The 13,636-nt window shown below is 50.4% G+C and overlaps 1 protein-coding gene across 1 annotated transcript in view; it reads left to right on the forward strand.

Annotated features, from left to right (window-relative positions):
- INPP5D (inositol polyphosphate-5-phosphatase D) overlaps nt 1-13,636 on the forward strand; it is a 113,197-nt gene that overhangs the window by 60,392 nt on the left and 39,169 nt on the right. The window contains exons 6-9 of the mRNA XM_027590307.2: nt 758-845; nt 5,160-5,240; nt 5,408-5,479; nt 6,485-6,608. Coding sequence (XP_027446108.1) covers nt 758-845; nt 5,160-5,240; nt 5,408-5,479; nt 6,485-6,608 — 365 coding nt within the window. The remainder of the gene's footprint in view (nt 1-757; nt 846-5,159; nt 5,241-5,407; nt 5,480-6,484; nt 6,609-13,636) is intronic.

The following is a 13,636-nucleotide window of genomic DNA, read 5'->3' on the forward strand; positions in this document are numbered from 1 at the left end:
ATAACCCAAGTATCTAGCAATTCATCTTGGCACATTTTCTCAGTAGAATATTTGGAAACCATTAGAATTTGTTAAACAGGTGAAGACATGAAGTTTTGGGTGAAATAGTAAATGAAAAATAGAACTCAAAATTGTCTGCCACCGTGCTTAAAACAAATAGAGAAAACAATAGAGAAAGACAGAAGGCAACAAAGAATGGGTAAAGCTCTGGCGTAGGAGTTGTAGATGAATTAGACATTGAAAAATCTCTCCAGGCGTCCACCTCAGCAGCGAGGGGGGATTTGAACCAGAATGCTCAAACCGCCAGCACAGGAAGCCCCTGGGGCATGCATTTAAAATGCAGATTCCAGACCAAATCTGGTTGGGGCCCAGAAATTTGCATTTTTAACACTCCGGTGTGTTTGCGCTTCTTAACACTAGAGGTTGGGAGCCATGACTTACTCAGTGATTTCAAAGTAGTTTGGTGATTCTAGATTCCACTTATCTGCAGGCTACGAGTCTGGCTAACCAGAGGTAAATTGGGTCTATGCATCACGACTCCAGTTCGGTCCGGGGTGGGGGACAGGAAGAAGTGGGGTTCCCGAGGGGTGGGGGGTGGGCCAGCACTGACAGGCCTGGATCTTTGCCCGGGCTTGTCCTTCTCGGGAGGATCTCTGCCTTTGCCAGATCGTGTGTGACCGTGCCTCAAGCTAAAGCCTGCGATGCCTCATCTGGGTCCTCACTAATCCTTGACCTTCACCTTGTCCCCTGCTCCCAGCGAAGTCCTCCGGACCCTCCCCTCCCTGGAGTCTCTGCAAAGGTTGTTTGACCAGCAGCTCTCTCCTGGCCTCCGTCCACGGCCTCAGGTAAAGGCTTTGGGGTTGGAAGGATGAGACTGATCAACCGGGGTGGGGGGGTGAGGGGTGGGGGGTAAGATAGCGGGCGTCCCGAGGGCTCAGAAGGGAGCCCGCCACCCCACTCCTGCCCGGAGTTGGCTAGACCACCAGAGCACGGGATCGGGGTGGGAGCCTCAGGGCTCTGTTCCTCCAGTAAGGCATTTCCCCCGCTGCCTGATTTTGGTTTAAGGAATAGGGATTTCAAATTACGCACCCATCAGCAGAACTAATTAGTGCTGAATAAGGAAGCAAGGCACGGCCTTTTTTTGAAATCACAGCTCACCGGAAACTATTGGAAAGAAGAACGTGGCATGCCTAAATGCTTGATGCCACCTCTTGCCCCAAAAAGAGCAGGGTGAAGGTGCTCCCTGCCCCCCCACTCCCCCCCACTGGCTCACAGTCTGTCAGGGGCCAAGGCGGGTCATCCACTGAGGAAAGGTGTGTGTATTGAAAGGTATCACCAGCAAAGGTGAAAAGCAAAAGCAGTATCTCCAGAGAAAGTACTTGCAACAAACATAAGGGACAGAGGATTAATATGTTAACAACAACAAACCTCCTCCAAATAATTAAGGAAAAACAATCCAAGTTTTAAAATGCGGAGAGGTTATAAAGAAAGTCTGTCTCACTGGAGAGGGACGGGAATGACCACTATATGTATGAAAAGAAGTTTAACCTTACCTCGTTAGTAACTGGGAAACGACAGCCACGGCGGGGAGATCTCTTGCCTGTCAGATGGGCAAAAAGCTGGTTGGTCAAATCAGGGCTTGGCTCGGGTTTTGGGGTCAGGGACTCACATAGATAGGTTCACTCCTTTGCTCTGCGGCTGGGAGAGGAAAGAAAAACGGGTTTTCTGAAAGGCCCTTTGTCCACCTGCAATGACAATGTTAAATGCACACCTCCTTCTATATGTAGGCATCTGTCTTAGGGATAGAGATGTTTATTGTTTATTGTGGCTTTATCTCTAAAAACAAGAAACATTGGAAACCACCCAAACGTAGAGTCGGTTAAAGTATGCCACAGAATTCTGTTCTAAGGTGGGTACACTGATGTGGACAGATTCCCCAAGGCATACTGTTGGGCGGAAAAAAGCAAATGGCAGAACAATCTCTAAGTGATGATATACGTGTGGAAATCAGACCAGAAGGATTTAAACCCAGAGGGCTACTCTGGTCACCATGTGGGGGGATGGGACGAGGGAGAAGGGGCTAGGCCAAGGGGCACTTCAGGCTTGACCAGACTGTTTGCTCGAGTTGTTTTTTGTTGTTGTTGTTGTTGTTTTTAACTGAGAAAATGTCTGTGTGCTATTTGTACAACTTAAAAATTTGCCCAGAAATTAAAAAGGTAATTTTGCTTTCCTTGAAGTGAACCATGAGATGTTAATTTCTGGGAAAGTAAAAGCAAATCTAGGCAAATCAGGGGCCCTGCCAGACACTAACATTGAAATAGTTTGAACAGAAGACCACACACCCACATCTTTGAAATCGACCAGAAGAGGGCGAGGCCCCCAGAGAGTTAAGCCCACTGACCTACCCGACCAGCCTACCCAACTAACGAGCCAGCGGGTGTGACCGGCCAGCTGGTGTTTATGTTCAGTGACAGGACAGAGCAGGGACCAGAGGGAGGGTGGCAGCAGACGTGGATGGAGAGAAACGGTTCTCCTTCCACTCTCCCTTACGAGACCCCGACTCATCAAGAAAACGCAGAGAGGTCATTCTTGATGCCTTCAGAAATTCACAGCTCGAGGAGAAAGTGGCAGGGTAGATCAGAAACAGCAGAGCCTAGTATCCGACCCGCCCCCACCGGTCCTTGTTTTCCCCATCTGTGAAATGGGCAGAGCGTGTCTGCCACTGCAGGGTTCTGTGAAGGAGTAAGTGAAATCGCCTGTGTGAGACATCGGACGGCCGTGCTCGGCTGACGTGTGGCCCTTCCCCTCGGGTCGGTGACACAGGCTGCGGACCCCTGGGCTCCCGCGTGGACTTTATTTGAGAACTGATGGGAGGTGCAAAATGCAACGTTATTAAAAATAACTGCGGACCTCAAGGGCTGGGAGAGACGTGGCTCTGCCCCATATGAGAAAGGAGAGTTGTTAACCTTAGAACCCACATCCTCCCTTTAAAAGGGCAACTACAAAGCAGAGTAAAATAACTGGGCCAGTTTATGGGAACTCACAGGTGTCACTCAGGCCAATCTGCTCGCTTCTAGGCTAAGCTGTGAATTCTACCCTTAGCCTCGACGTGAGTGACATTTGGGGCCAAATTATTCTTAGTTGTGGGGGACTGCCCTGTGCATCATAGGATGTTAAAACCTCTTTGTTTCTACTGGCTAGATGCCACCAGCATCCCCCCAGTTGTGACAACCCACAATGTCTCCAGACGTTGTCCAATGCCCTTTGGCGGGCAAAATCGCCATCAGCTGAGAACCACGGGGCTAGATCTACATTCAAGTCTGAGGTCTACACTCGCTGTGTCACCTTGGACACGCTGACTCACCACTCTGACTCCATTTCCCCTCGGCAAAACAAGGGTTAGAAGGATCTGTTCATGCAGGGATTAGATGAGTGGATGCATTTAAAACGTGCTTGGCATCATGGAAGAACTCATCCCGTTCTGTTTGTTCTGCCTGCTGGGAGGCAGAAGTGCAGGCAAAGCTCCAGGATGGTGCTAACACCTTTGGTTCCAAGAGCAAACTCCCCGTTTGTCAATAACTTCATTTACACTTGGTAAGTTTTTGCCAAACCTGCCTCGTAAGACACAGATTCAAAGAAGGGACGGCCTCGAACTGCAAGGTAGCAGGCAGGCCATTAATCCCAAGTGTCTGAGACGGACAAGAGGTTGAATCTGATCTTTTCTATTCTTTATGAGAAAAACCACCCAAAGCAAAGGGATCCTGAATTGCCCCACCGCTGAGCAGCCGGTCTGCCCCACCCCCACCCTGCCCTCCATACCTCGGGTTCTTCCCAGACCTTGAGGCTTTCTCCCTCATTGATGATAAGCACGGGCTGATTGTGAGCTTTGTTAAGGAGCAGGGCAAAACCAAAATAATCAGAGAAAATGTTGACAAAAATGATGTGTTTGAAGTGTTGATAAAGCGAGGATGGTTGTGGGGGGTGTGATGGGTGGTGGTTGGAGGTGGTCGTGGTGGCTGGTGGTGCTGGTACCAGAAGTCCATTCAGGTGGTGGGGGAGGGGGCGGAAATTTGAGGTCGAAAGCAAGTGTAGCCTGGCCGACTTACTAAGCAAGGGGTGGGGTAAAGGGACTTCACCTGGTTGGCGAGACCTCATTCCATTCCATACACTTGTCTGATTTTATCATCCAACTTCTGAAGGGCAGGGATGGTATCATTAATTCCACACGTGTGACCACACATCTGGCACAGAGTAGATGCTTTGGAGATACTGGTTCTGGGAATAAACGCTTGAGACTGTGGACTGGGTCTCAAGACGGGCACGGATTCATGTTCTCTGGCATTCACTAGCTGTGTGACTTCAGACAAGTAACTTCAGCTCTCTGGGCCTCCTCCTGTGCGGGTTGAACTTGCCTGAGCACCTTCTCGGCCAGGCGCTATTCCAAGCACCCAGGTCACAGCACTGAACACCGTCCTCACGGTCCCAGTTCTTACAGAGCTCACATTCTAGCAGGGAAGACACAATGAACAAATACATGACCAAGGTGATTGATGAGGAACAAAGCAGGATGGTTGGATAGACATGCCCCGGTGACTACTTTAGCTAGCCTGGTCCGGGAGCACCTCTTTGTGGATCTGAGACCCGAGTAATGAGCAGGCCTCCCCAGGTGACCTCCATGTCTCTGGGAATCTCTCAGGGAGTGTAGCTCAAGGCCACAGGCAGGTCGGAGGTGAGGATGGGGGTGGCTGGGGAGGAGGGGTCAGTATACAGAGTCCTGGAGGGCGGGGTAAGGAGTCTGGATAATTTTCTCCCAGTAGTGGGTTTCCAGCAGTAAGATGGCCATATTTTGGAAGCATGAGGAACAGCCCCGGAATAGAGGTAGGGGGAGCACAATCCCAGAATTTTGTCGCAGCAACTGAGTGAAGGAGGTACGAAGCAGTTGGAGAAGCAGATTTGAGAGGCGAGACGAAATGAAGGTTTACTTTTGGGCCATGATAATCTTGAGGTGATTATAGAAAGCTCTGGTTTTCTTGTTTGCAAAGGGGGTTAATCATAGTACTGAGGAGGTGAAATGAGACGGAGGGTGGAAAGGGCCCAGTGGAGCCCCTCTCCATGGCTGACACTCTGGGACTACTGTCCTTACTTACTCTTTTCCTCAGGTGCCTGGTGAGGCCAATCCAATCAACATGGTGGCCAAGCTCAGCCAACTGACAAGTCTACTGTCCTCCATTGAAGACAAGGTACTGGGGGATCCTGCAGCTTCTCTTGGCTTCTCTGTGGTCCTCTCTCTTTGCTTAGAGTATGCCCAGGTGTGCAGGCTCTAGGCTTCCTTTGACCCTGTCCCCAAAGGAGGCTGCCTTCCTTGCACCTCTCCCCCCTGAAGGGCCTCGTGCATTTATGCCCACAGGTCAAGGCCTTGCTGCATGAAGGCGCCGAGTCTCCCCACCGGCGCTCCCTCATCCCTCCGGTCACCTTTGAGGTAAGAGGCTGTGCCCTTGTGTTCCGCGGTTGGTCCATCTGGAAAGACAGCTTTTGGCTCAGCTGTACGAGGGCAAGGAACCCAACACTGAGGGTGGTGGTTGGCAGAACCACCTGTGGAGATGGTAACGTTAGAATGGACACCCCGACAGGTCTGTGGAAAGTCCTTCAGGGGGGGCTCCCCAGAGAAGAGCTTCTCAGCTTCAGATGCTGTACACTGTGTCCTTCTCCGAATGGGTGCAGCGAGTGACATCAAACAGGGGTCCCCGGATTCCCCTCCCCAGAAGCTGGCTGCAAAGTAGTACCTCAGGGGAGAAGTAGGAAAAATATGTAATTCCCGTGATTTCCCTAAGAGGGACTGAGTTAGAACCTCCAAGCTCAGGCCCAGAAATTTGTTTTTCTTGATGATCCGCAGAGATCCCGGTGCAGCCAGCCCAGCCCTGGTCCCACATTCAGAAAAACACAGGACAAGATGCCCCCCACGCAAAGGCCTTTCTGGCCCTGATGATAATTCTGTATTTATATCTCCAGCTTCTGAGCATGCCTAGGCAATTGTCTTTTTCCTAATTATTGCCAGTAAGCAAACCTTCAACTGTTGTAACAAGGCCCAGGAGCCGAAATCTGTTCTTAACATCCTTTCTGGGAGTAGATGGCACAACAGATTAATAAGTGTTGTCAGATTAAGGTGTAAATGAGCCGTTTTCCAGTTGTTCACCTGTTCCCTCCACCAAACCTGTTGACAGGACAGCTGATGGGCACACGAGGCACAGCCGGGGTCTTTCACACATCTGAGCGGTTCTCGGGGGGCTGCCTGTGGAAACGTGGACTTGGGCCTCCGGGGCGAGGGAAGCTCTGAGATTGAAGCCCGATGGCACCACCTGGGACACCAGGGCTGGAATGGCCAGGGGCCGCCCAGCCCCACAGACAAGGGGCTCTTGGGCTGGCCCCCAGAGCCCACACAGAGAGAGCATGACCACATCTCCCCTCCCCCCTCTCCTCCTCCCAGGTGAAGTCAGAGTCTCTGGGGATTCCTCAGAAACTGCAGCTCAAAGTCGACGTTGAGTCTGGGAAACTGATAATTAAGAAGTCCAAGGACGGTTCTGAGGACAAGTTCTACACCCACAATAAAAGTAAGACCTGCTCCCACCCACGCCGCTCTCATTCTGCTGGTGCCGTTTCTCATGACCCGCCTGTAGCAGAACAGCTGGGAAAGAAGTCCACAGGCACATCCACCCCTGTGCTAGGACCTCACCCTGCCTGTGGGACCCTGAGCCAGCTCTAAGGCCCACCTCACACACCCCTCCTTCACGAAGCCTTCCCTGTACCTCGCCCCCTTCCACCAAACCCTGGGGAAGTGAGCTTAAACGCGCGGCTCTGGGGGGCCGTTCTCTGTGAATACGCACCTCCCCACTAGGAGCCACCTCCCAGTCCCCGGACAGAGCCCTGCACGCAGAGGGGCTGCCGGCCCAGTCAGGTAACGTCTATCTTGGGCGTAGCATGGACCGAGAGCCGGTTTAGCATGGTGCTCAAGACTGAGCTGTCTAAATTCGTATCCCAGCCCTGCCACTTGGCGGCTGTGTGACCCCGGACACATTGCTTAACTGCTCTGGGCCTCAGAGTAGGCACCAGCAGAGATGGCTGATGGCAGCACCTCACAGCACGTCTCTTGTGGATCTCTAGGGCCCAAGGCACGTGCCACGGCCTTACCCCGTCGAGAACACTCACCTGAGCTGTCTATTCAGATGACAGCTCTTGGCTTGACAGCCAAGCCCTACAAATAATGTCCACTATGGTTGGACCTCCAGAGGGGCAAGAAGGGAGATTATATATTCAGCACCAGCTGTGCTGGGCGCCATGCGACGGGTAGGCGTGCAGGTAGACCCTGGGGCTGGCCTGCCCGAGGTCAGATGTAGGCTCTGCCGCTCGCCAGCAAGATCGTGTTGGCCTGCTTACTTAAGCTCTCTGTGCCTCATTTTCCTCATCTATGAAATGGGAATAATAATAATAATGGGTTTTTCCTAGGCTTGTCATGAGAAGTAGATGAACTAATGCATGCGAGAACACCTCTTCTGTGCCCAGCAGTGGCACCAGCCCCTGGCAAAGTGCCCAGGCAGAGACCAGGGGCGGGAGGTCTACCCCACATGGGCCTGCAACCTCCTGCTGCCAAGTCCCGTCTGGGTGGTGGCACCAAAGTCCTCGGGATGCTCTCAGGGCAGCAGATGGAGTGGGAGTCTGGGGAGCAGCCCCATGCAGGAGGTGGGGTGCAGTGAGGGGAAAAGTGTATATAGCACAGGGAGGCAGTGGGAGCCCAGCCTCATATCCCAGCTTGGCCACTTGTGACCCTGGTCTAGAGCCCAGATCTCTCTGCTCCTCAGTGTACTCTCCGTCAAAAGGGTGTATATACATCCTGTAGGGCTGCCATGAGTCTTAAATAGATAAACATCACAGTAGGTAGTAGGTGCTCAATAAAACACCATCACTGTTGTAATTATCCTTCCAAGGAAAGGCAGCATAGAGCAGTGAGGAGAGACCAGGAAATGAAGTCCCTAGACACCGGAGTGTGACAGGCTGTCCTATTCAGGCATGGTTGAGGTCAGTGTTGGGACAGGGCTGCCCTGTCTACTGGCAAGTTGGGCCGGAGACATGGGATACGTGAGGGATCGAGCAGGATTGGGCTGTGTTGCAAGTGATCCACTTAGAGCCGTGCTTTCCTCTCACCTGTCACAGAGAACAGAGTTACAGCTGAAAGGGGTGGGCCCAACTTAAGAGGAAACCAAAGCCAAGGATGAGGGGAGAAAGTGTCAGAGCGCCTGACTGCTCTAAAAAACTCAAGGTTTCTGGACTGAAAGAAATCCCTCCCAGGGTTCTGGGAAGCACGGTGGACCCTTGTCAGTTTAATTCAATGGACATTTTTTCTTTGGAGTGTTTTCCATGAACCAACACTAAGTTAGAGCCCTCCAGAGATGTAGCAGTGAAGAAGGGAAAGTTGACCTGTGAGCATATATTACAATGTGTATCAGATGCAAGGCTGGCCCAGAAGGAGGATTGATTGGCTCTGTTATGGGTGTGCAGGGAGGCCTCACACCACAGATGGCTCTGTCTAGGGCTTTGAGGGATGAATAGGAGTTCACCAAGCGCAAGGTAGGGGAGGGCCCTAGGACTGAGAATGGCCTGTGTTGGGCCAGAGTGTTAGGCGCATGTCCCTTGTGGCCCTAAAGAGAGGAGCAGTGGGGCATGGGGCCCCAGATGTGGACAGGGCCCTGAATGCCAAAGTAAAAGCTGGAGATGTTCTATGGCATGGACAGTGCTGATGGGTTGACCACCTAGAGGGGTGAATATACCCCTTTGTGGAATTCTGGACAGTGTGAAAGTTGCCATCAGCCCAGGGACGGGTGAAAGAGCCAAGCTGGTGAAGAGGTGCCCTGAGAGACCCCAGCTCGAGTTGAGATACACTGTGACAGTGGAGGTTCACGAGCCCTTAAAAAGAGAAGCATGGATGCCTGGAGCCCACTAAACCACACTCTCTGCAGGCTACGCTCGCTTGCTTCCTGTCCTCCCTCCAGGCCCTGGACCCCAGCTCACCCTCTGCCATGGCCTCTCACATCAGGACACAATTCCTTGTTCCCGAGTCCCCCTCCCCCATGAGGGCCGGGTCGTGATCTTACGCACTCTGCCATCTGCAGGCCCAGCACAGGACCTGGTACTCAGCAGGTGCATACTCAGGGATTGCTGACTGACTAGGTGCTTACAGTGTCGCTCATAAATCCCCAGCTCCCCCCACCAAAAACATGGGGCCTCCACAGAGGCCAGGAAGTGGGGCTTTTTTGTTTACTGCTAAATCAATCCCCAGAGTCGAGAACAGCACTTGGACAGAGTAAGTGATCAGTCAGTACGTACTGAGCAAATCCACGAGTGAATGATGAACAAATGAGTTCGCAAGGCCAGTGCAGTAATGCAGTTCATGTGGCCGCGTGTTTGGGTGCCCTCTTAATAACCAGCATGGGAAGCAGTTTGCTTCTGCGGTGAGGGGCTCTGGGTAAACTGGATTCCCGTACTGGTTTGATAGCTTGATAATTCCCTCGCTCCACGGCTTGATCATGGTGTGACCTTAAATTAGCAACTTAACCTACTCAAAGCCTCCATGTCCACATCCATAAAATGGATTCCTATAGGGTCCTCGTGAGCGCTGGTGGCGTAAGGCATGTCTTTAGCCTGTCCTGGCGCAATCAGTTTCCAGTCATGGTTATTGTAAAGTGCTAATCATCTGGAGGAAGTCTTTGATTGCAGGTGTTGGGCGTTCCTTGCCCTGCTCCGGTCCCCGTGTTCTTGAATAGCTTTGGCATTGAGGTCTTCTGTGCATAGGAAAAGCCAGTGGCTGTCTGAGGCAATCATAATGTATTCACTTACTGAGCAGTCATGATGCGCCAGGCACTGGGGATGCAAAGGTGAACAAGCCAGGAGGGGTCCTGGCTCTCAGGGAGGTTCCACACAAGAGTCAAGGAGAAAATAACCAAGTACACAAATACATAAACCAGGAGTGTCAGGGAGTGATGAGCTCTAGGCTGGGAATGTAAATAGGATGTTAGGACAGTAATGGAGGACCGCCATTTGAGCTGGCACCTGCATGTCACGAACATGCTGGCCACGCAAAAACCACAGAAAAACCCTTGGGCAGAGGTTCCGAGATGGGAGCAAGCTTGTCATGTGAGCAAGCCTGGAGTGGCCGGAGCACGGATGGTGCAGAGATTGGGCACCTGTCCTGGGCCTGGTGACCCCGGAGTATGTTCTATGTGCAGTGAGCCACTGTTAGGAGTTTTAAGCAAGGGAGTGGTATGATCCCACTTTAACATGAACTCGGGCTGCCGTGCTGAGAATAAATTATGGCAGGGAGTGGGGAGACAGACCAAATAGGAGGCCTTGAGATGGGGAAGGAAGGGCATTGGGAATGTTTTGAAGGTCAGACTGCTCCTACCCGCTCATGGGTGAGATGGAGAGTTGCAAGGAAAAGAACCACAAAGAGCTAGTTTTATTTAGCTGGGTGTGGGGACAAGTGAGCCTCTTACTAGCCCTGGTAGAATACTAATCCTGATCAAGCAAGATGTCACATCTTGCAAGCAGCCTCACAGTCCTGCAGATGGGGGTCAAGGAAAAACCAGAAGTTCAGAAGGACAGAGACATAGCCTCATAGTAGCAGATTCACAAAAGTCTCAGGGCATCTGTGTTGCCAGCAGTAGGCATCACACCATGGGCTATTTACTGCTGCTGACAAGGGCGATAGGATTTCTGAGCACACAGGACGTCCACGATTTCCCTTGGGTAAGATTTCCAGTGAAGATGGCGGTTGAACACACACACTTGTCAGTTCCCTTCCTAAAAGCAAAACTCACAGAAACCAAGAGACTGAGGTGGCAACAAAATTCTAAGTGCTGAAAAGCAGATGGATAATGATAACCAACTTAAAAAGGCTCAATTTTAAGCATGTAGTAGGAAAAATTGAGACACCTGACTCATACCACAGAACCCACAAAGGGTACAGGAATTGATACTGTCAGGGGCCCCTAGAAGTGGTGAAGGTGAGGTTATAAACATCAGGATTGGATGAAAATCTATTTTAAAAGAGACCCACCAGATCTTTCTTACTCCTCACAGCCTACCCTCTGTTTCCCCTCGCTCATTATACACAAGGATGTTAGTTTTCTGGAGAAGCTAAAGGGCTGGGGGGACACCAGGCCTGGTAAGGACAGAGGAACTCACTGGAAACAGGACAAAATAACGGTTACTTCTGAATGTTGATACCACAACCTTCATCACTGCCCTGGCCAGGATGGTGCCAGCCAGGCCCACACCCTCCTGCAGGCAGGAGGTTGGAAGAGTCTTCTCTGGAGCACGTGACCAGCCCAGGGACAAAAATCAGCCCATGGGTTTCCCTGTGAGTCAGCCCGTGAGACCACCCGTTGCAGAAGCAGTGCTTGACAGACCCCCCACTGTCACTGTTGGAACACATAGCCAAGGATCACCAGATGGAAGCCTGGGATGGGCCGTGAGACTCAAGGCAAAAAAGAAACAAAAAGGCAAAAAAATTGGAGGGAGCAAATTGTGAAGGTTAAAAGAAATTGGACCATGAAACAAGAACAGAATGCTATTTTAAAAGGAACATTCAGAGGACAAAATAGAAATGAAGAAGGAGGAAAGAAGAAAGGGGAAGAAGAAGTAGGGAAGGGGAAATTAAAACATTACAGCAGAAATTTTTAAAAATAAAAACAGAATGGAAGGATGACAAGACGAAGTTGAGGAAGGCTCCCAGAGGGTAGGACGAAAGGATAAAGGGAGGGGAAATAGGAGAGAAGAGGTTATTTAAACTTAGAAGACCAGCCTGAGACATCTAATACCAAACTAAGGCAGTAAGAGAAAATGGAAACAATGAGAGAGACTCTCAGAACCAAACAACACCAGTTTCCAAATTGAAAATGGCCGACAAAGCGCCCAGCACGACAGAGGGACATTGTTCCACCCTGAGGCACACGCAACACTGGAAAGTCTCACCACGCTGGTGTCCCAAGAAAAGATCCTAAAATCGTCAAAGCAAAAGATAGATTACAGACTGTCAGGACTTCCCAAGACTATCTCAGCAATTCACCAAGGAGAACTCCCAGGACTCGGCATCAAGTCATACAGCTATGATGTGTTCCAGTGAAAGGATGCAAAGCAAAATCAGCAAAAGGAAAAGGCATATGGGACGAATTCCACGGGGGAAATAAAGCACAGACTTCCAGGAGTCCTCTCCCAGTGCAGTCACACGGGGCATGCCTAATTGCTCCCCCAATGAGTTGTGACAACACATGTGAAATGTTGTCTACCAGGGAAGCTCATCAGAGAGTCGGCACCCAGGGTTTTTCACTGGGGACTGGTCACGTAGGCACCCTCTGCCTGGCACATACCCAAATTCCAGACTTCCAGGAGGAAAGCAGATGTTCAGCACAAACTGTTAGTACAAATAGTTAGTATAGTATAAATAGTTTAGGGGTATCGAGCTGCTTTTACCAGTTCAGGACAGGCTGGGGACCCTCCCCAAATCCAAGTTCCCAGGTGATAACCAACGACCACCTTCCAAGCATCTTTTCCAAGGATGGCAGTCAGGCTTTCCAGGTTTACTCTTCTGTAGGCAGGTAGATCAAAATGACATTGAGTTCCTCAGCAGCAGTGCCAAAAACTAAAGTTTTCCCAAGGAAGGGTCCTGAGGAAAATAATTCCAAACTGTCAGTGAAATGTGAGGGTAGGGTTTTCAGACATGCAAGGCCTCCAAAACATGTTATCCATTCCCGTTTATTGAAAAATGACTAGAGACATTGCTCTACCAATATTTGGGCATAAAACAAGAAAGAGGAAGACAATAACTGAGAAATTGGATCCAGTACAAGAGAAAGAGCAGTGAATTGATTCCTGTATGATGGAGAGGGAAGGCCCTAAGGGCATGGCTGTGCGTGAGACCTAGAGGTCACCAGCCCAGAGACGAGAGGGCCCAGAGGCTCTGGGAGAGGCTTCCTCAGGATGGTAAAACTGATGAAAGTGCTTGATTATACAGAAAAGAGAGTTATAAACGAAGAGAGTTAGGACCAATGAAAAAGCATGGCAATTATTAACTCCAGGAAAACCCAAAAAGTTGTGTAAGAAAAGGGAAGCAATCGAGGCTTATCAGTAGCGTTTCCATAGTCGTAACACTGAATCCTTACCTGATCAAAATGGTGATATAATTACTGGAAGATGATGATGGGACCGAAATTTTGCATTGGTAGGGAGCAAGGAGTGGTGAGAGTACCAACCTGTGTGAAAGAGGACTAAGCCTCCACCTTCTGTAGTGGGAAGTCGATACATAATAGGAAATATCTAAAACTGAAACACCAGGAAGAAGTAATAGAAGCATGTTATTTAGAGACACAGTAAAATTCCCAAAGAACCCATTAAAGGAGTTAAACATAATTGCCTGTAGGTAGAAGGACATTGGAGAGGTGGAGTTGGGGGATACGATTGTTTGTAAAAAATCTTACAGAACAGCTTGAGTCTTGATTGTTGATAGAAGTAAACAGTTTTGATTTAGATATGAATTAAGAGCAAAGCAAAAGAGGGAAGAGAAAGGAAATCATTGAGGTGGGGGGGAGGA

The sequence above is a fragment of the Zalophus californianus genome, chromosome 3 (assembly GCF_009762305.2).
Source record: "Zalophus californianus isolate mZalCal1 chromosome 3, mZalCal1.pri.v2, whole genome shotgun sequence".
NCBI classification, from domain to species: domain Eukaryota; kingdom Metazoa; phylum Chordata; class Mammalia; order Carnivora; family Otariidae; genus Zalophus; species Zalophus californianus.